The sequence below is a fragment of the Tamandua tetradactyla genome, chromosome 21 (assembly GCF_023851605.1).
Source record: "Tamandua tetradactyla isolate mTamTet1 chromosome 21, mTamTet1.pri, whole genome shotgun sequence".
Taxonomy (NCBI): Eukaryota; Metazoa; Chordata; class Mammalia; order Pilosa; family Myrmecophagidae; genus Tamandua; species Tamandua tetradactyla.
The window spans coordinates 52,139,478-52,163,206 of NC_135347.1; the positions used below are offsets into that span (position 1 = coordinate 52,139,478).

Below are 23,729 nucleotides of genomic sequence, written 5' to 3' on the forward strand. Positions count from 1 at the left end.
AGTTGGATTAGAAACAGAGGCCATATCTGAGCAGCAAAAGAGGTTCTCTGGGAATGATCTTTAGGCTTAATTTTAAATAGTCTTAGCTTCCCTTTTGCAGGAATAAATTTCATAAGAGCATGCCCCAAGATTAAGGCCTTGACCTCTTAAATTGGTAGTCCCCAATATTTGTAAGAATATCTGGTCTTCCCAAGGTGGGGAAGTTTAATATATCCACATATTTCCCCAGTCCCTCAAGGGGACTTTTTAAATACTTTTTTTTTAATCTTTTGCCTAGATTACTCTGGGATGTATCAGGGTATCACATTAACCCATATGAACCAACAAGATCTCACTCCCTATTCAAGGTTTTATGTAATTATTGTGTTTGAATAAACAGACTGTACAAGTTAAATTAGTATGCTACAGAAAATATAAATTTTGCACCAAATTAACCTATTTTGTTGGTCTCACACAGAAGTTGAAGTTTTAAAATACAGTTAAATCATCCTTTACCCTTTAGTCTGATTTACCTTAGCCCTGACCAGATCAGCTTCGTTTTTATCTCTAATTGAAGTCTGATCTCTTTTTCAGCTTTTTTAACAGTTGCTGTATGGGATATTGCTCACTTTCATAGCTGTAAAACTCTAGCTCTGAATCTCAGGTGTCACATAGATATCTGAAATCCAAGGTGTAACAAACAGGTAATACACAAAGAGCTCAACATCTCAGAATTTAGAAATAAGTGACAACACAGGAATAGATGTGACTGCTGTAACAGCTTACAATCTAGGAATCTTTAAATAAATCTTCCCCTAATAACCTGTGTTCTTGATTCAAGTCTCAGAGTTTGTACCTTATAGTTTTTCCATATTAGTGAGGCATTATAATATCTGTCTTTTCATTTCTGCCTTATTTCACTCAACATCTGTCCTCAAGATTCATTCACCTAGTTGCATACCTCACTATTTCATTCCTTCTTGCAGCTGCTCAATATTCCATTGTATGTATACACCGCAGTGAGTCCTTCAGTTCATCAATACCATAAACACCAGTGTGCAAATGTCCCTTCGTGTCCCTGCTTCCAGGTATATACCTAATAACGGAGTTGCAGGATCATCTGCCAACCTTATTATTAGCCTCCTGTGGAACCGCCACACTGTCCTCCAGAGGGACTGCACCATTCTGTTTGTCTTCGAACAGTGAATAGGTACATCTCTCTCCACATTTATTTATGTTTGAACAGTTATTCACACATCATACAATCCATCCTAAGTAAATCATCAGTGGTTCCTGATATAATCACATAGTTGTGCATTCACCACCATAATCTCTATGAGGACATTTCCATTTCTTTTGCAAAGAAAGAAGGAAAAAAAGAATAAAATAAAAAGGAGAAACAACACGACCAAGAATCCCATACCCCCCCCTTATATCTCCTTCTTATTGACATTTAGCTTTGGTATATGCCTTTATTACATTTAATGGAAGCATTTAATGTTTATATTAATATAGACCCTAGTTTACATTGATTGCATTTTTTCCATATACTGTCCCATTTTCGACACTTTACATTGTTGACATTTAATTTGTTCTCCTTCATGCAAAAATTTTCGTATATTTGTACATTTAATCACCATCATTGTCCACTCTAGGTTTCACTAAGTTACACAGTCCCTGACTTTATCTTCTATCTTTCCTTTTGGTATCATACATGTCCCTAGCCTTCCTCTTTCAACCGTACTCATACGCAGCTTTGTTTGGTGTACTTACAATATCATGCTACCCTCAAATAGTATTGTGCTATTCATTTCTGGATCTTTACACTCAATCCTTTCAATATTCTGATCTCCTTCAGCATCGAATGCCTAGTCTCTGTTCTCTTTCTATAACCTATGCTCTCAACTTTAACTCTCAAATCCACTCATTATTGTTAGTTCACATTTGTGAAACCATACAGGATTTGTCCTTTTGTTTCTGGCTAATTTCACTCAACATAATGTCCTCAGGGTTCATCCATGTTGTTGCATGCATCATGACTTTATTCTAATATATCTTATGTTTTTCTCTCTTTTGACCCTTAACTCATAGTCATCATTTCTACACTGTTCTCCAGATCTCTCTCTCCTTTCTTTTTCTGTGTGCCTGTAGCTCTCCCTTTAATATTTCTTGTAGAGCAAGTCTCTTGTTCACAAACTCTCTCAGTGTCTGTTTGTCTGGAAACATTTTAAACCCTCCCTCATTTTTGAAGGAAGTTTTGCCAGATATAGAATTCTTTGTTGGCAGCTTTTCTCTTTCAGTATATTAAATATATCTTGACTTCATGGTTTCTATTGATAAATCTGCATATAGTGTTACTGAGCTTCCCTTGTATGTGATGGATTGCTTTTCTTTTGCTGCTTTCAGGATTCTTTCTTTGTCCTTCGTATCTGACTATCTGTATTAGAAAGTGCCTTGGAGTAGGTCTGTTTGGATTTGTTCTCCTTGGGGTATGCTGCACTTCGTAAATTTGTAATTTTATGTCTTTCATAATTCAGTGATTATTCTTCCATTATTCTTCTTTCCCCTTTTCCCTTCTTTTTTCCTTCTGAGACACCCATAACACATATATTCGTGTGTTTCATATTGTCATAAAATTCCCTGAGGATCCCACTCATATTTTTTTCATATCTGAAATATGATACTTCACATCATATTTTCATATCTGTTGTTTTCAGGATTTCAGATGTCCTATCACCTAGTTTGCTAATCCTTTCTTCTCCTTCATCAGATCTGCTATTGTAAGTCTCTGTTGTGTTTTTCATGTCTTCTAGTGTGCATTTCACTCCCGTAAGTTATGCCATTTGTTTTTTTCAAGCTTTCAAGTTCTTATGGTTGCCCAATGTCGTCTTTATATCCTTCATCTCTTTTGCTATATCTTCCCTCAACTCATTGATTTGACTTTTGAATTAATATAGCATGCTTGTTTGAACATCTTTAATTCATTGTTTCAATTCCTGTATATTGTTTAAAGTGTTAGTTTGTTCCTTTGACTGGTCCATATCTTTGTTTTTCCTAGTATTTTAGTTTGTTAATACTGCCAGGATGCAATATACCAGAAATGGGTTGGCTTTTATAAAGGGGATTTATTAAGTTATCAGCTTTACAGTTTTGAGGCCATAAAAATGTCCAAAACTAAGGCATCCATAAAAAGATACCTTGACTCAAGAAAGGCTGATGGCATCTGGAACACCTCTGTCAAATGGAAAGGCACATGGCTGGCATTCTTTGGTCCATTGGCTTCTGGTATTGAGATGTTTTCTTTCTGCATCTCCAAATGTCTCTGTGTCATCTCTGAAACATTTTCCAAAATGGTTCCCTCTTAAAGGACTCCAGTAAGTAGATTAAGACCCACCTTGAATAGGCAGAGATACCTCTCCATGCAAGTCAGCTTAATCAGAAGGTCCCACCCACAGTTGGGTAACTCACATCCGCATGGAAACAACTTGATCAAAATGATCCCACCCGCAGTTGGGTGGATCACATCCCCAATGAAACAACTAATCAAAAGGTCCCACTCTAACACTAGGTCTGCTTTCACAAAACTGGGTTAGGAAAAAGAACATGGCTTTTCTGGGTACATAAGAGTTTCAAGCCAGCATACTTAGTATGAGTAGTAATTTTTTGCTGGTATCTAGGCATCTGATTTCTTTGATTAGTTTATTTTGACAGTCGTTTTTACTCTTTGACCTAGGGTTTTCTTGTTGATTCTCTTTGTTCTCTGTTGTTTGGTATTCAGTTCAACTTATTCTGGACCTCTAGCATAGCTTCTGTTTAACTGATCGGAGTTTTTCAGCTCTTGTTTCTCTGTTTTTTTTTGCCCTGCAAAAAAACTTATATGGAACCTTTTTTGAGAAGGGTCTCTTCTGATATCATCGATCCCAATCAGATTTTCCCAGACAAGGCAGGCCCAGGTCTCAGGAGGAGGGTATAATTAGTATCAAGTTTCCTGAACATGAGACCCAGTAGGTTGTCTTTCTTTCCTGTGGAGCCACTAGAGTCTGTGTTTTTTCTATCCTGCCCAGCAGATGGCACTTGTCAGCCCACAGTTCTCTACCAGCCTAAAGTCATGCGGTACATTTAATTCTTAGCCAACTCTGTCCCTGCTAGGGTCGTAACTGAGACAGAGGCTGAGGTGGAAGGCAAACTTAAGCTGTTTTTGATTCCCAGCCCCTGGAGTCTGAATTCTGTGAAGGAGGGCTGCCGCTTGAGCTGGGCCCCATCCCTCCTTTTCTTGGGAAAGGTATGTCCATTAGGGAATTATCTCATTTAACTTATTACTTTGTGTGCTACTTCAAAATTATGTACCCAAGAAAAGCCATGCTTTCTTTCCTAATCCAATCTTGTAGGGGCAGACCTATTGTATAGGGTTAAAATTTTGATCAGATTGTTTCCATGGAGCTGTGACATGCCCAGTTGTGGATGCGACCTTTTGATAAGATGGAGATGTGACTCTGCCCATTAAAGTGGGTCTTGATTAGCTTACTGGAGTCCTTTAAAAGGGGAGATAATTTGGAGGAAGCTTAAACACTTGGAGAACAAATGCTTCAGGGCCACAGGGATACAGACATTTGAATATGCTTGGAGTGCTAACAGAGAAAGCAGATGCCTATACATGGACAGTTTGGAGATGCAGAGCTCAGTGGATGTCACATGTCCTTTCCCATGAGTTGCTAAGGAAACCAGAACCCAGAGTTGTGTCCCAGAAGAGCTATGTGAAGGCCCACAGATGCTTAGTGAGGAAATCGTTGGCATCAGAAGCTGGAAGCAATGGAAGCAGGAACAAGGACCAGCAGACACCAGCTATATGCCTTCCCATGTGACAGACATCAGCCTTTCTTGAGTCAGGGTATCTTTCCCTGGATGCCTTAGTTTGGACATTTTTATGACCTTAGAGCTGTAAGCATTTAGCAAAATAATATACTTTGTCTCTCAGACCTAGCTTAACTCTTCCCTTGCCTGGATTGGGGCTGACAAATGAAAATATATGAGGCTTTGTCTAATAAGCTACTTAGAATACTTTAAAAAAAAGAAAAAAAGAGAGAGTGAGAAATAAAATCTCTTTTCAGAGCCAGTCTGCAGCCCCCAAATTTTGCCAATCAAGAGCTGGAATTGGTACCCAGCTCTGTGTGTTCTTTTTCTTTGGGCACATCCCTTTTCCAGTATTCTGAGCTTGGCCAACTCCAAAAGCCTCTTTTTTTTTTTTAACTTCTTTGTCAGCCCCTTCTCTTCTCTGCAGGGAGATACCTCGGGGTTACTTTCCTGCTTTCTCTGGATTTATCTGTGCTCAGAGCTTACATTTCACAATTCAGGTTTATAAATTAAAACCATAATTCGAGCTTGGTTAAACTACCTTCCCTTGCTACTAGTCGAGACTGCTTCCCACGGGGAAATGTCTCCAGTAGCCTTGGTGCCAGCAGGGAAGGGGCACCATCCTCCACAGTTTGGGAGCTCTACTGACAGGTCTGTGCTTGATCTTGGCCCCCCACCCATTCCAGAATGATGTATGATGTGTATCCATTCACGGCTGTCCACCAAACGATTGTTCCAGACAGTTCCTGGCTCTTTACTAGCTGCTCATGGGGACTAACTAAATTCCATACTTCACTATGCCACCATCTTGCCCTGCTTTAGAGGATTTGATATTAATTAAAATAAAATATTTCCTTTTGAGTTTTTAAAACTTAACTTTTAAAAAACTAAACTAATGTTCAAAAAAAAAATGATCATGGTGATGAATCCACACCTATGTGATGATATTGTGAGCCATTGATTGTAACCATGACAAAAATGTTTGTCACGAATGTTTGTTTGTTTATTGTGTATAATATATATTTTAAAAACGTGATTATTCTTAGGGTAGTAAGGTTTTTGTCCACTAAATCACTTGTGTTATTTCATACTGATTTATGCCAAAATATTCTGCAAATTTGAAGTCATTCAGTTAATTTGATAAATATTAATTTCATCTATGCCATGATTCAGGTGCTATGCTAGGTGCTAAGAATGTAGTGGTAAGCAGAATGGACATGGTCGCTACTCAAGGCATGTAAAATCTATGAGAAACTAGAATTCTTTTTAAATATGTTTCTAAAGACTGGGAGGCAGTTCAAAATCCCCAAAGCATGTGAAATCTGGATAGGTCAATACTCCAGCTCACCTCTCCTATCTGAAGAGAAGCCTAAGGATAAGACCCGAGAGTTTTATTTTTAGGAGAGACAAAAAATTGCAGTGTTTAAGAGCATGGGCTGCCTGGGTTCAGCTCTCAGTTCCACCATCTCTTGAATATGTTGACTCTGGGCAAATTGCTTTATTTCTCTGACCCTTTGTGCTTTCACTCCAGTACTGGTAGTTGCAAGGATCAAGTGAGTTCATAACTAACTGCAAAGCACTTTGATACTCTGTACATGGTATGCCCTTTAAAAATGGGGAGAAGAATCCATTTTACCATCCATAAATTTGGTATTACAAACTTAAATAAAGAAATTCCAAATGTCAGACTCTGGATATAAAGTATATTGAAAGGTGAGCTCTCCATTCTTCTTCTCCATTAAGCATTCTTGAAGCCATGAGCTCTTTCCTCTCTCAGAAATTTTAACAATTTGGTGCAGGAGTTAAAAGAAGTCAGACAGAATATGTGGTTTGAATTTTTTCTCCACCCCTATTACTGTGTGACTGTGAGCAAGTTATTTAACCTCTGTGTGCCTCAGTTTTCCCATCTGTAAAATAACTGTTACACCATGGGATTATTATGAGGTTTAAAGAAATAAGTAAATATGCAAAGAGATCACTATGCAACATTTCTTGCTACTGTTGTTATTAAATTTATCATTAGGCTATTATTCATGTATTGCCTAGTGTTTGGGGGGAATAAAAGATCTTTGTTTAATACTGAACTTTCAATCTGTATTTTCTGTGTGTTTATTCCTTATGTCCCTAACTAGATTATAAGACTTCAGGGTTATTTGTACTTTCTGTCTTGAACAGTGCCTTGTACATAAGTGACCCACATGAATTTATTTGAATAATCTTTTCATTTTCACCCGAAGGATTTAAAGGACTTGAGAAATACTAATAGTTATTTTCTGTGAAGCTTTAATGAAGAATATTATTTGTTATATTTGGTAACTATTTGATTCAGTGAAATTAGCATATATTAAGTATTATGACCTCAGACTCTAGAGTGTTATGTTTTCCTTGACTCCAGCCTTCCTGTGCTGTGTAAGTTGTTCCTCTCTAACCCACACCAAAGATAAGATGACAGGAGAATTAATTGTTATATAAAAGTAACAATTAGCTGAAGTAGCTCCATGTTCAGGAAAGAAACCATATGGAAGTGGTTATATAGATTTCAGTTGCTAACTTAACCTTTACCAGAATAAAATAATTTGGGTTACTTTCAAGGAAGAAATTTTAATGATTAAATAATCATCATATAGTCTTTCCTCTAAGGCAATGTGAATTATTGCTTCTGCATTCCCATTTTTTAGTATCCTTTGCTTATAATTGTGAAAAATCTTTTGTTTTGTTTAACAAAATCTTTCTGTAGCAGAGTTATATTTTCTATTACATTTTCCACTTTCTAGTTACTTTTCTAAACTGCTCTTGTTAACTCCTGCAGCTCCTTATAGAAATTAGTTGTATGGTAAACAGTAGTGGTTTATTTGACATGACTAAAGGAGTGTTTTTCTCTTTCCTACTCTTGTAAAAGGACTTCATGATTGAATAATGGAAATCCTTTAAGTGCCCCTGGCTAGAAAATGTCCATTTGTTCTCACATAGGGCCTTTACTGTGCATGTAAAGCTCGTGTTAAGGTTTTCTAATCGTGCTGCAGAGGGATCAGCATGGCTGAGGGCCAGGATCAGGCACTGTGTGACCTGTGATGGCACAGCATTTCTGCTTCTTTTCCTTGAAAGGACAAGAACTCAGGGGTTGCGAGACATTTATTTTAAGGAACTAATTTTCTTTCCTTTTAAGTGGGTTCATATTAGTTTTATATTCAAATAAGTCTAAGAAATAAAACTTTTAAAGTGTGGGTCATTTATTGTTTTAAAGATTTTTTTTTTAGTGATAAAAGAAACCCCAAACAAGTAATAACACTGGCAAGGAAGGGTTTAGGATGAGGATTGGAAAGGAACTCAAACTTAAAAGCAGAAAAGAAGTTAACTTGAAAGAGCTAAACTGGGGGTGGGAATGGGGTGGAGTGAGGTGATATAGTAACCAACAGCACATTGGCCAGTTTTCTTAGTTGCTTGTCAGACCTATTATTACTCCACTTTTTGTGAGTTATTAGAGTCACATGTAAACTGCCTTTCTCTCTTTGAAAACTCTCAGATCCCAACTCAAATGTGCCTTCCTCAGTGAACACTTCAGGACTACCAGATCCAGTGCAGTGCCTCCAGTCCTTACGTTCTTGTCTTTTACTCTCTTACATGGTCTTGTATTTTGATCACAGCACTAACTGTTCTCTGAAATTACATTAGTCAGCTATTTATTAACTTGTATATTGATAAACTCCTTTTATTCTAGAATGTAATCCATGATTTCATTGCATGGCTTCTTCATTGTTGTATCCCAAGTTTCTAGAATGATGCTTAGCATTTAAAAGGAGCTCAGTTTAACATTCTGAATAAATGAGTGATTCCTTAATATTTATTAATACATTTCTTTCACTGTAATCTTTCATTTGATGACAATCCCAGAAGTTAGAGCTATTTATAGCCCCATTTTATGGAATGTAAAATGGCATACTGGGAAAAGCAGTTTTTGAACTGTGAAGAATAAGGAACACTCTGAATATATTAATTTTATCATAGGTGAACATGCTTAATCAAGGATAAGTACTTTCGTTTTCCAACAGATGACACATTGACAATCATTAAGATTCTGAAAGCAAACCACTTTGTTTCACTGTCCTTGTTAATAAGACTAGTATCACGCATTCATTGTTAACAGCTTCACCGATACCTGCATAGCTCATAGATATTTACATCTGTACTGTTTCACATGGTAAACAAATTAAACTTAGTTCTGAAAATGCTTCGTTTTCATTCTACATTTAATAGTTCAACAGATGACTGCTTATGGATTTGATATCAGGTATATTTTTGTCATTATTGAAATCTCTTTGTAATTTTAATTTTGGAAGGCTTTCAACTACCTAACTGGAACTGACACACTTTTATAGTGTTGGCAGAGGGAATGAACTGAAGTTAATATTTTGTATTATAATACCTGAAATTTATTACAGTGGTCATCAAAGTCAGTGTCTTATAACATAAAATGCTAGTTTTCTAAGAAACGGTTAAACAGAAATTATTATTTTTCTTATTATGGATCTGTGCCACTTTATGGGAAAAGAAGTAAGGTATTTATTTAGGGATTTTTCCCCCCCATCAGTAAAGGAAAAAATATTAAATGATGAAAACCTTGTAATTTATTCCATGTAAGCTAACTTCGAGAAAATCCTTGCTTGGATTTTAGAAAATGAGTGTCATTTGTTTCTACTGATAACCATTTTTGAAAGATTGCAGAGGGGGCTCACTTTTAAATAAACAACTATCGAGGCATATGTCCTTCTTTTATCATCCAAAATCAATAGATATATTGCTAAACATTCAAAAGGAAAAAACTGGCCATGTTAAAAATAATGTAAGTCTTTTTGGATCATTAGAAAATGTACTTTGAGTATAAGATGGTACAATTCTTGACAGACAAGAGTTCACTTAGCTTTATAGTGATATTAGTTACCATATTTCTACAGTGCTGCTTATAATGCTGTAAACCATTTTTGTAATTTTAAAAATATATTTAACATTGTGACGCATAAGGAATCCTAAATTTTTATGTAAATAAATTGACCTGTGTTTTAAATGCCTGCTTGCTAATTTTGGCTAGTTAACCATACTTTATTTTTCAGGCAATAATAAATAGCACCATCACCCCAAACATGACCTTTACTAAGACATCTCAGAAGTTTGGCCAATGGGCTGATAGCCGGGCCAACACTGTTTATGGACTGGGATTCTCCTCTGAGCATCATCTCTCAAAAGTAAGTTAATCTGAAGAACTGAATGGAAATCTTTATCTTCAAGTCAGATGTCTTAAATGTACCATAGTTAAATGTAGAGTGCAGAATAAAGGAGAAATTTGTTTAATATTCTTGGAACAACTATAGTGAATTTAGAGCAAGAAACAAGAGATCATCAGATTCCTTTGCCAACTGGAAGAATATTGTACACATTAAAGACAATCACCATTTTTTGAGAAGGGTTTGTGTGGTTCTTAAAGGTCTGTATGATAGGAAATAAAAAGTGGGGATTATCATTTCAGAATGGACTTTTATCAGGCATTAGCACCTCAGTTGGAGGAGAGAGTCTGCAACAGTGCATAGCAAGATAGGTAGATACCAAGTGCTTCTGAATCACAAAAACTCAAGCTGATAGTTTTTCATAGATTTCAGCTTTTTGACGTGACAGCAGGCATATATAATTTACTGTGTTAAGTGAAACTTGCCTTTAATCGTGATATAGTGTATAGTACTCTGAACCCTTTGTTGCAGTGCAGAGTGAGCTCTAATAGACTCTGTCAGGAGTTCTTGTTGGATGATACTGATCAAGCAAATTACTGTGGCAGAAAGGCTAATAAAATCCTGAGCATTATTATATCAGGCTAAATATTAAAAGTAAGGCTGTTGTCCTGCCTGTTAACAGCAGTCATGCAATATGCATACCAGCAGCACCTTGTGTTCTTGTGGATGTCACACAGAAAAAGGATATACTGTTAGAATAGTAAGATGATCTAGGAGATGAGTATACTTTCACTCTTGACATTTTATAGCCACTAGACCCAGAGGTTAATCTTTAAACCTCTCTGTTTGAATCATTCAGTTGAAAGGCTAATCCTACATTTTAAACAGTTTACATGTAGTTTGGGATGCATCAGATGTGATGGCTTGAGAGTTGAAATTAAGTGCAAGGTAATCAGGCTTTTGTGATACACACTGTTCATACTTATATTAAAAATTCAAAGCTGCTTATCACAACTATCAGTCTTAAAATTGAGTTCTTTTTAAAAATTTCATGCTTTTTTGAAGACTTGAGGTTATATAAGATAGTCCAGTAGTTGAAATTATCTACTTTGTTTCCCTTGTTTTACTTGTAAACATTCCTTATCACTGTGTTGTTTTCAAGTGTTTTGTTATCTTTTTTATATGAATTATTGTTTAAACCTCAATTTTAAGACTATTTTAACCTTTGCCTTAAGTGATTATAAATCATTCTCTATATAATTATTAAAACCAAAAAGAGGGGCGGGCCACAGTGCTTAGCAGGCAGAGTTTTTGCCTGCCATGCTAGAGATCCAGGTTTGTTTCCCGGTGCCTGCCCCCATCCCCCAAAAAAAACCCAAAAGAAGGAGTTATCTGATTTGGGTTCCCTTACACATGTCCTACTCTCTAATACATTTCTTGAACTGCAGTATGGGTTTTAGCTACAAAGTGTAGTGACTGACTTCTATTCCAATGCTTTTGCCATTACTTAGAACTTCTTTGGAACTTTAGAATTCCTTGTTAAAGCCTATTGCAAAAACAGAAAAATATAGTTATGTTTTACTTGCAGAAATTCTTGGCTTGGCAACACAGAAACTAAATTGTGGATTAATTTCTCACATAAATTTGCATGAAATGGTTTTTGAGCCTAAATAATTTTTTGACTATAAATTAAGGTAATTACATAATTTTAGGTTGTGGAGCAGCTAGTTAATGCAGTAAAGAAATAGTATTATTTCTGTCAATCATGCTATCCCTTCTCATTTGAACTTTTCTCTGGGAATGCCTTTGTATTTCAAGAATCTTAGGTGTTCCTCCTCCCCCTCTTTAAAGTTAGCATATGCTTTTGGCCAACTTTACCAATAATGAATCCTAGAATTTTGAGGGTAGGTTGAGTATTAGGAAACAACACTTAAGCCCTTGGAGCCAATTGTAGTTTGTTTATTCAAGAGACTTAGCTCTGAGAGCTCAAGATCAGTCTCTTCCGAATGTTTTGGTTCAAAAATAAGGAAATCGTTATTTATTTTCCTAGTTACCTTGAAGACTAATTTTTTACTTTGTAGATTTTAGGGGACTTAAAGGAGTTTTTAATTTTTTACATAAATGAAACAAGCATATTAATGTTCTACCTTTTTTAGTTTTTAAAAACCATAAGTGGGGCGGGCCATGGTGGCTCAGCAGGCAGAGTTCTCATCTGCCATGCCAGAGACCCAGGTTCGATTCCTGGTGCCTGCCCATGCAAAACAAAAAAACAAAATCATAAGTGATCCAAAATATTCTAAGAGTTTGGAGAAACATTTGAAGCCAGTTCTAGACCGTGCCTCTCAAAATGAGAGCAAGAACAGCATCACTGCGGGAATTGTCACCTAAGGGTGACCAGTGTGAGAAAAATCCCAGTTATGCTTGGATTGTTAGACTGCTTACTAAGTTGTAGTAAACTTAAGCTTGGAAATCTAAGCCTTCACATTTTTCATTTGCTAAAAACTAAGGGTACAGAAATTAGCAATAGTGTAAGTTTATATGAAATTAAGAAGGAATGATTTAAACATTAACTATTTTGAAATGCTAAATGGATATCAGAAAAACCTTGTGCACTACTTCAAATTATATGAAGAGAAGTTAATTAGGGTTTTGTTTTTATTTCATTTCCACCAGTGGGACAACTTTTTAGCTTTGTTTTCAGATTTTCTTCTATCGAGGGGACATTCTTTTCAATTAAAGACAGGTAGTAGCACAGATTCAGCTCCCTGATCTGTAAGTTGTAGGTAGGAGTGACAAGGTTGAAGGTAAAAAGAATGAGTTGTGATGACAATTTTTATTTTGACCCTCTTCCATCTCCATAAGGTAAGTCAGAGTACCGTGAGTCTTTATTTGCACATATCATTTCCCAAGCTGGAAATGAAATCATGGTTTTCTTGGGGGAGGTTTGAGGAGGATGCTTAATTTTATATTTTTATTGCCAACACTAACAACTGTTTTAAGTTACATTGAGATTTTTGGTTTTTTAATGTGGTTGTTTTATAGCCTTCACTTACTCTCTCTGACAGTAGTGGTAGTCTAGTTTCTACTTCTAAAGCATAAGTAGGTACTGTTTGTGGTCATGATGCTTTCTAGTTTCCTTTGAGTTCCTAAGAATTAGCATTTCATGTACAGTAATTTTTATTTGGAAATTATTTCCAATTTTAAAGACTTTCGTGAAGTATCTTATTACTTTCTGCTGCTATATATTAGCTCTTTAGGAATCTTTGAAAGTAAGGTTTTAGTAATGTCAGCTAGTGATAATAGTAAATGTTGTTATTCAAAATATTAACAATAAAATGCCTTACACAATATGAGAGTTTATATTCTAATAAAAGTTAAAACATTCTTGAAGAAATTCAGTTTTCTTGATACGCAAAACATGGTTTTTGCTTTACTGATTTTAGCCCCATCTTTACCATCCACTTTGGTTCTTAGCAAATTAGTTTTGAACAATCATGAAGTAAGCTAGCTGAACCAAATTCTAACGTTATGTTATGATATTTTTTATATGAGATTTGTCATACTGCTTTATAGTGTACAAACAAATGTTTGTTATTAGATTTCTTTTTGTCATTTTGCATTACATCTGTAATTGATTTGGAGCCTTTGTTGTCTGAGCCCGTTTTATTTAGAAAACGAAGGCAAGCTAAGATAAAAGTGGGCACTGCAACTTATTTTTAATTGGTTAATGTATATAGTCTTTATACATTCAGTTTGCAGAGAAGTTTCAGGAATTTAAAGAAGCTGCTCGACTAGCTAAGGAAAAGTCACAAGAAAAGATGGAACTTACCAGTACACCTTCACAGGTGGGTATTTAATTTCTATTCTTATTTATGAGCCTTGTTTCTTTCAAATGATATCCTTTATGCTAGAACTAAATTTGGGGAAATAATGGCAAAATTTAAGGAATTTCCAAGTTTGATATAGAAATGTACCCTTTAGTTAATTCTGCACTGGTGGAGAAGGCTTTTTCTGTATACCAGTGTCTACAAGACTTTTTTTTTTTAAGACTCAGCTTAATAAAAATTAAAACAGATTATTTAATGTGAATACAACTTAAAAAGAAAAGTACATATAGATTGGCCTGTTGTTTGTTCTATCTGATTTTAGAGTGTAATTCAGACTATCAGTTGAACCATCTACTTCATTCTCAGCACTGAGATACAAAGATGTCATAGGTTTTATAAGAGAATCACTTTTTCCTTTAACAAAGGTGCTAATTAGTATCTATTACTTGTCCTTCATAATCTTTCTTCAGTCGGAAATTAATTATATCTCCAAGTAAAGTTTGTTAAATAAGGACATTTCAATACTTTACAATGGTTTTAATGTATACAGCATGATTTATACAGTATACCAGTTATTTTCAGCTTTTTGTTAATAGGCTTTCCTAAAATTAATTTTTATTTTAATTTTAGTCTTAAGGCTAGAATTCAACTCTGAGCTGGGTTCTTCTCTATAGTAATTCTTTGTTTTTGAAATGTACTCAGCTTTTATATAAAGGAAAAATCAGATAGTGTTTACAGATATAATGTCAATAATAGTAAAGTTACATAGAATTTTCTTGAGGAAGTCCACAAGAGTTGCTTTGGAATTTAGTAACTAGCCATGTGATTGGAACATTTTAGAAAATTATTCACTCTTCATCTCCCTTCCTAACCCTGGTACCCAAGTCTATTGGGAAAACCTCCCTGGTTAAAAAGTTGATTTCTTTTTTTACTTTTCTTGCAATGACCTAGAATAAGTAGGATGATTATTTTGAAACTTCTCTTGAATTTATCTTCTCTAAGTACTATGATAGTGTAATGATACTTTTAAGCATGAAAGCCTGTTTAGAAATAAGTATCAATACATGTTGGGAACCCTGAATCCTCTGTGAATGGATTCTAGTATTGCAAGAAAATGTGACCTCAATTAGAGGATATCCCAGTGATTCTAGTAAAAAATTATAATGGATTAAATTTTGCCATTGTTCTTGGTTTCTTTTTCTCTAATCATAACTTCCTTTTATGTTTAGTTGAGAATGAACTATTAGCAATTGTTGCTAAGGTACCTGCTAATCTTTGGTGGAAAGAATGTCTTAAAGCCTCAAAAGAATATATCAAAGATGCTTATTTGGAAAATCCTGTGAAATATAAAGAACAAAGAAATATCTTAAGTGCATTTATACCTGAGAGCCAAAATATACTGACCTTAATGTATCTTTTCCAAAGCATTTGAAGTCTGATTGTTAATGTACAGAAGCTAAAGAAGATACTACTTATTTCTTTTCATTTCTGTTCCACTCACCCATCCCCCCCTTTTGACAGTCCTTTGCAAATTCAAGTAATGCTTCTGTTTTGGTTTAAACTGGTTGTTTTCTGGCCACTTGGATCCTACTCACCTAGGAAGCAGGTTTTGATCCTCACTAGTTTACCCAATCTGCTAAATGAATGTTCGGTCTGAGAATAGAATATTTTTCAGAAACTTTTCAAAGGGAGAGGGGGTCATGAGATGAAATGGGTAGTTTTGTGAAAAATAAATTTATTGGGAAATCTTCACACACATACGATCCATCCATAGTATAAAATCAGTGGCTCACAATGTTGTCACATAGTTGTGTATTCATCATTATGATCAATTTTAGAACACTTTCTCACTCTAGGAAAAGAGAAAGAAAAGAAAAAAAAACAAACACCTCATGCATCCCATACCCCTTACCCCTCCCTCTCATTGACCACTAGTATTTCAGTCTACTCAAGTTTTTACCCTTTATTCCCACCCACCCCCCATTATTTATTTATTTTTATCCTTATGTTTTTACTCATCTGTCCATATCCTGGATAAAAGGAACATCAGATACAAGGTTTTCACAATCCCACAGTCACACTGTAAAAGTGCTATAGTAATCATCTTCAAGAACCACGGCTACTAGAACACAGTTCAGCAGTTTCAGGTACTTCCCTCTAGCCACTCCAATACACCATAAATTAAAAAAGGATATCTATATAATGCATAAGAATGACCTCCAGGATAACCTCTCAACTCTGTTTGAAATCTGTCAGCCACTGAGACTTTATTTTGTCTCATTTCTCTCTTCCACCTTTTGGTCAAGAAGGCTTTCTCAGTCCATTAAAGCCAGGTCCTGGCTCATCCTAGAGTTCTGTTCCACTTCATCAGGGCGATGTACACCCCTGGGAGTCATGTTCCACATGGTGGAGAGGACAGTGAGTTCACCTCCTGAGTTGGCTTAGAGAGAAAGGCCACATCTGAACAACAAAAGAGCTTCTCTGGGGGTGACTCTTAGGCATAATTGTAAGTAGGCTTAGCTTCTCCTTTGCAGGAGTAAGTTTCATAGGGGTGAATCCCAAGATCAAGGGCTCAGTCTATTGAATTGCTTGTCTCCACTGCTTGTGAGAAAATTGGGAATTTCCCAGATGGGGAAGTCTAATATTTTCTCCTTTCTCCCCAGTTCCCCAAGGGAACTTTACAAATACTTATTATCTACCCAAATTACTCTAGGATATATCGGGGCATCACAGTAATTTGTATAAGCCAACAATATCTCAAACGCCCTATTCAAGATTCCTAAATGAGGTAATTGATAATAGAAGACACTTGGTTTTAACTTCTGTTCTTATTTGAGGAGGTATAATAGAGTGCTTAAAAGTTTGGATTTTGAGTCAAACTTAGACATAAATCCCTCTTGTCACTGGCAAAGTTTCTTAACCTAAGGAACATTTACTTAAGTGAGCTGTAACTTGAGTATAACATTACCTTTTAGGATTGATAATGGCTGTGTAAAGCTATGGTTAATAGCATGGGCTCTGGAGCCTGGCTTTGAATCTGGACTCTAACCCTTACTTGTTTTCTCAATTTAGGCAAATTACTTTTTTCATTCTATTATAGAATGGACATAATAACACTATCTCCTTGTAGGGTTATTATTGTGAGAATTAAATGGAAATTAGAACAGTGTTTAGCATACAGTAAATGCTCAATAAATGTTAACAGCTGTTGTTGGCAATGTGGTTGTTGTAATGGTGGCCTTGGCATAGTATCTAGTGCCTAACAATTATTTAGAAAAGTACAGCTACTGTAATTGTATAAGGCCTATATCAGAATCCCCTGGAAAACTTGTTAAAACACAATTGCTGAACCCCATCCCAGAGTTCCTGATTTTATAGGTCTGAAATGGCCACAAATTTGCATTTATATCATATCAAGTTTCCAAGAGAGGCTGATGCTGTTGGTTTAGGTACCACACTTTGAAAATCAGTGCAATGGACAAATCACTAACTCCATAAAGGCTTATGGTGAAAGGAGTTTGGTATTTAGAGCAAAGTTATTCACTTTCTCAGTTCTTAATCTCTGAGTTAAGGTGCGTTTGCTAAAAATATGTGGCTGTGTCAAATAATCTTAATGTTTTCTTGATGAAGGCAACATCTTTAGGAATAAGTTGAATCACATATTATTTGTTAGTTCCTTTCATGTCTCTTTTTAAATATTAGACATTAATTTAGAGGTCTGTCTTCAGTGGAGCTTTTATAATCTTGTGTTTCCATGGGAATCTTTTTTTAAAAACATTTTTAATTTGTGAAATATATATGCAAAACAATACATTTTAAAGTACGTTGTAAAAAATAGTTATAGGACAGACTTCATAGTTTGATATAGGTTAAAATTTCCATGGGAATCTTTTAAACAATCAGCTAGATGTAAAATTGAGTGAGGATTGACTTTAAGCCTGAAATTCTTTGTAGGGTTCACAGTAATAAATATTGTACTTCAGTTCACTCATTAGTTCTTCCAGAGTATGCATTGAAGAAAAAGATGCTGTTACTGAAATAGTATCCCAATTTTTCTCCATTTCACTTTAGAAAAAAAAACCAATTTTTAGTTGTCAGTTGACTAAGTCTTTTAATTTGAATAAAGTCTATTTACCCTCTCCGTTGTTTATAGCCAAATGGATTTTTTTTAATTTAAATTGCCAGGTTATATAACATTAAATATATTATAGTACTTATCTTTATTTATATTTAATTTGTCTAGCTTTTTCCTAAAGATTTATTAGAACCTACTTAAAGAAAAAATTGTAATGGCTGAGAAAAAACAAGGTTTCTTCTGCTTTGTTATAAATACCATTCTTTTTAAATGTTCATTTTAAGACTTGAATTGTATTTACCCAAATGAGGCATTGATTTATTTTGGCTAATTGTGAGGAACTCTGAATAACTCTGTAATCCTAGGAAAGTCATTTGATTTATCTTGAATTCATAAGGTTAGAGGTTTGAACTATATGATCGTTTAGGACCTTTTAAGTGCAATGAATCTCAACTGTTTTAATTTTCTTTAATAAAGATGTCACTGCTATAATTGGAATTTTTTTTCTGAAGGGTGCTCTGCATTAGTCAGATGTTACCACCCTGAACTCTATTATTTATAGCTCACAAATATGCTGTTAGAATTAGTGAATACCTGTAAGTTAATGTTATACCTTTTGTGTATTCATAAACAAATGTAGTTTCACTGAAATAGATACCATATGAAACTACTTTTATGGCCTCTGGAAAGATTCACTGGAATTCTCTGCAGATTATTTTGTTTTTATAAGGACAGTGCAGATATGGCTCTCTAATCCTTGTTACCTGTCTCAGTGGAGTATATTTATTCATTTTCTATTGGATTTCCTAATGTGTTTTCCTACTAAGTGTTGGCAACGAGTGTAGAATGGTGGAAAAACAATGGTGAAATTGACTGAGCTTTGTGGGAGTGGGGTGGCGGGAGAAAAGGAGGGTGCTAAAGGATGAGTTAGATATTTGCAAATATTTCAATATATGTTCTTGGTTCATAGAGTAAACTTCAGAAGAGGATTTCCATTTCAGATATTGAATTTGAATTCTAAAGGAACATCCAGTTGAATATGCCAGGTGCATAGTTGAAAATTTGGATTTACGTTTTGAAAAAGTCCTGGGAGTCAACAACAAATTGGCTATAATTAAAGCTGTAGGTGAGAATGATATTTCCCAGAAAGAGACTAGAATGGAAAAGAGATGAGAGACAAGGGTCAAAATTACTTATGGATGGTCCTTTCAGGGATTTGAGGAAGGAAAAAAGGAGCTAGGGAGGAATACTGAGAACACAAACAAATGTTAGTAAAGAAACCAAGAGAAGAGCATTTTAAGTTAGAAGCTACGGTTGGCAGTGTCATATGCAGTAGTTCCAGTAGTATGGGGCTTGATGCTTTTTTAAAAAAATTTATTTCAAAAATATGGGTGGTTGCCAAGTTAATACAAATCTCATACAGAAAGCCTTCAGCATACCCTCACACCCTCAGATTCCCAGATCCACCAGTTGTAGCATTGTGCACCCTCACCGCATCTTTCTTGTCTTTCTTTACTGTATCTTTTTCTTCTTGCTTTCTCCCTTTCTGTTTTTCCTCTTTCCTCTTTCCTTTCTTCCCTCTCTCCTCCCTCCCTCCCTTCCTCCCTTTTTACCTTCCTCCAATCCTTCCTTCCTTTCTATTTGCAGAACATTTGAGGGTAGACTGCATACATCATACTCCTTAAACATGTAATTCTTCCATGGATGTTTTCTGTGAACAAGGATGTTTACTTAGGTAATCACTGTAAGTGTAGTTATCTAGTTCAAGAAGTTTAACATTGCTATAAAGCCCACATTCTATATTTCAATTTTTTCTCATGCCCCCAAAATATCCTTTTAAATCTTTTCTTTTTCATTCTTAGATCCCATCCAGTAGGATATATTGCATTGCATTTATTGCCATCATCCCTTTAGTTGCTCTCTTTCTTTTTTTTAAGTTGTGGAACCATATATACAACATAAATTTTCCATACTAACCCCTCCCAAGCTTATCATTCAGTTAGATTAATCACATTCACAATGTTGTAGGACCCTCACCACCATCTATTACTATACCTTTTCCTTCACCTCAAACAGAAACCCTACACTTATTTTACATTAATTCCCCATTCCCCTGCCCCACCCTTGGTAACCTGTATTCTACTTTCTGTCTCTGAGTTTGCATAGTCTCTGAAATTTTCTTTGTGGTTACTATGGGGCTTAAATTTAATATCCTAAATCTATACCCATATAATTTGCTTTGGTACCAACTTAACTTTGTTAGCATACACAAACTATATTCCTGTACCCCTCTGTCTCCGCAACTTTATTAGTTCTTTTCACAGATTACATATTCATACTCTATGACTCCAAACCATTGATTTATTGTTACAATTTAGGCATTTACCTTTTAGATCCTGTAGGAAGTAAAAAGTGAAATTGCAAATCAAAAATAGTACAGTGGATTTATATTTACTTAGGTCATTATCTCCACCAAAGATCTTTTTTATTATGTGGAAATGTCTTTATCTTTCCCTTATTTTTTTTTTTACATGGGCAGGCACTGGGAATCGAACCCGGGTCCTCGGGCATGGCAGGCAAGCAGTCTTACCTGCTGAGCCACTGTGGCCCTCCCTTATTTTTGAAAGAGATTTTTGCCAGATATAGAATTCCTGGTTGACAATATTTTGCTTTCAGCACTTTAAATGTCTTTGCACTGCCTTCTTGACTCCATGTCTTCTGATGAGAAATCAGTACTTAATTTTATCAAGGCTCCCATGTATGTGAAACATTGCTTTTCTCTTGTGTCTTTTAGAATTGTCTATCTCTGGGTTCAACAGTTGGATTATAACATGACATTGTTTGATTCTATACGGGTTTATCCTGTTTGGAGTTTATTCAGCATCTTGGATGTGCATATTCATGTCTTTTGTTAAACTTGGGAAGTTGTCAGCCATTATTATTTTTTAAATATTCTCTCTGCCCCTTCTTTTTTTTCTCCTTCTAAGATTCCAACGATGCATAAATCATATATTAATGGTGTCCTAGAAAATCCTCAGGCTGTGTTCATTTTCATTTCTTCCTTATGTTCCTCAGATTGTATGCTTTCAATTGTCTTATCTTCAAGTTCACTGATTCTTTTCGACCAACTCCATTGGCTGTTGAACCTCTCTGGGCAATTTTTAGTTTCTCTTTCTGTGGTCTTTGGCTGTGTTTGGTTCCTTTTCTTAATTTCCATCACTATTGATAATCTCTTTGTATTCCTCTGTTGTTTTCCTAATGTCTTTTAGTACTTTGCCCATGTTTTTCTTAGTTCTTTGAGCATATTTAAGATCATGTTTTAAAAGTCTTTGGTTCCCAGTGTCATCACATAACTGTGCATTCATCACCACAGTCAATTTTAGAACATTTTTATTACTCCGTAAAGAAAATTTTTTTGGAATGTCCCAGATCTGGTCCTCCTCACTGATGGTTTCTAATGCTTTAATCTTCTCGTTTGCTGGGGCCATTGCTTCCTGGCTTTTTGTTTGTTTTGTAATCTTTTGTTGAAACCTGAACATTTTTATTTTTTAGTGCGTTATTGCTGAAATTTGGACTGTTAGGTTTCTGTTCCTTATGTTTGTATCTAGCCAGTGTTATGATAGAACTTCCCTTAAATGCCAGGAATTAACAAAAAAAGAAGGAAGAAAAGAAAACGACTTTTCTAGTCTCTGCAACTTACCTCTGTGAGTGCTCTTCTTCAGAGTTTATCCATACAGTGTTCAGAGAATACCACAAGGCCAAAGTATAGGGGCCTCACTGGTTCTTTCTGCATGTGCACTGTGTCTTGGGCATGTACATTTGGTCCTAGGAATTCTGCATTTACTCAGATAACAAATATTTTCCCTAGCAAACAGTTTCTTAATGGTTCTAGGAACTGCACTGTGTCTTTCAGCCAGCAGACCCTTACCTCAGACAGCCACTTGACTGCTCTTCTACAGTGTTCTGTAGGAGAGCTCTGTGAGCAACTTTCTACTTGCAGGACAGGTTCTGGCATGTTGAGTTTCTCAGGCCACCACCAGATAGATTGGGCCAGGCATATTTAAATGCTCCCAGGATGTGCATGAAGGTTACTTTGCTCCCTCTGGAACTAGGAATTGCGTGAGGAGTGTAGCCAAGTCTGCACTGAGCCAATGGGGGCAAAGGGGAGGGGCCAGCCAGGCCACCAGGAAATCTTACTGTTTTTTTTTAAAAAAAAAAGCTTTTTTTTTTTAATTTTTTTTTATTTGATTCAGTGCTTGCCCTGTTATGCAATCCTTTAACTGGTTTTTTTTGGAGCTTTTAGAAAGATGTTTCTGCCAGATCTTGCTGGTTGTTCAAAGCTCCTGTGCAGGGATGAAGCCCTGAGTCTTCTCACTCTGCCACCTTGATCCGGGCCGGCTTAAGAGATTTTCAGTTTAACAAATTGGAATTCACTGGTAATTTTAGGTGAAATGTTGGGAAGGAAAAGGCATTGTGCAGTCTTCTAGACAGAAGTGATACAATAGAGTTTAGTGAATATGTGATACATTTGTTAGAATAAGAAAACAAATTTTTTTTCTCCTAAACGAGAAAAAAAAATTAGCATGGTAATCTCAGAAGAATGCAATACTAAGAATAACCTCTTTAGAGGATACGTGTTTTGGGTGTGTGTGTGTGACTTGAATATGTTTTTAATTGAAGAAAGGAGTCCGTGAGGGAGAAAGAAAAGAATGGAAGGTGGGAATCATTGATGCAGCAAGGTGCAGAAAACAACAGTGTTTTCCAGGAGGAGCTGGGAACCTATGTGCCACTTATCTGAGACAAGAGGGAAGGATAAAAGTAAATTCCAGATACATATAATTTTTGAGGCAGAAAAAGGAGGGAAGTTGAAGAAGTCTACTCTTGTTCATTTCTATTTTCTCTCTGAAAGAAGAGTTATCATTTACTGAGAATGAGGGAACTGAGATGAAATAGGGGATTTGAAGATAGGTTTGTAACATCTGTTAGGTAATAAGAGTCAAGTGGGAAAGACAATTCAGCAGTTTTAAGAGTATAACTGAAGTTGGATCTCAAAATTAGTTTCATGACACTAATCAGCATATCTAATGCTTTTTTTTTTGCATTAGAACCTTGGGCATATAAGGGCAAACAATGATGGTTTGATTGATATTGAAAATTGGCAAGATAGATTTTGTGTGGAAGGTAGAGAAAGCCTGAGAATTGGTGATACAAGTGATAATTTAATTAAAGTGATTGGCTTTTGGGTGAAGTTCTGAGTATGGAGGAAAATGAAGGCAGGATGAGCCTGACCAAGTGACATAATAGAAGAAAGTCAAGAGATTGTGTGTCTTGATGAGGTTAAAGAGCAGGTGGAGGTTTAGTGGAATAGGTTAGGGGGACAGGAGATTACACAGCATAAACCCTCTCATCTGTTGGAATCAAAACCAATAATTGGTCATTTAATCAAAAAGTTGGTTAAGGTAAGGAATTTTAAAAAGTTTCTTTAAATATTATAGTATAAATTAAAATGTATATTATTTCATTTACTCACCAACTTTGACGTTAAGTTGAGGCATTTTCTTTGAATATGGATCTGCTTGTTTGAGTTCTGTATTATCTTACATAAACCATACTTATAATTAATTGTCATTTCCAGGTTGTTTTTTTTTTCCCTTTAAGTGGAGCTTAATTTGGGTACTTGCAAGCCAATCTGACTATAATATTAGTAGATTTCTATGTCATTTTTCTGATATTATATGGTTCTCCTGTATATCTAATTCAACTGTTGATTTTATTTTT

General features: G+C 35.5%; 1 protein-coding gene across 8 annotated transcripts in view; it reads left to right on the plus strand.

Annotated features, from left to right (window-relative positions):
- The window catches only part of HOMER1 (homer scaffold protein 1), a 155,196-nt gene that overhangs the window by 62,053 nt on the left and 69,414 nt on the right, over positions 1-23,729 (plus strand). For 6 of the 8 annotated variants that reach the window (XM_077139338.1, XM_077139337.1, XM_077139334.1 and 3 more), the window contains 2 exons: positions 9,939-10,070; positions 13,802-13,894. In XM_077139338.1, the coding sequence (XP_076995453.1) occupies positions 9,969-10,070; positions 13,802-13,894 (195 nt within the window). In that variant the 5' untranslated portion in view covers positions 9,939-9,968. Of the gene's footprint in view, positions 1-5,685; positions 7,240-7,519; positions 9,119-9,938; positions 10,071-13,801; positions 13,895-23,729 lie in introns of those variants that run through there. The other 2 variants (XM_077139335.1, XM_077139339.1) reach the window with 2 other exon arrangements.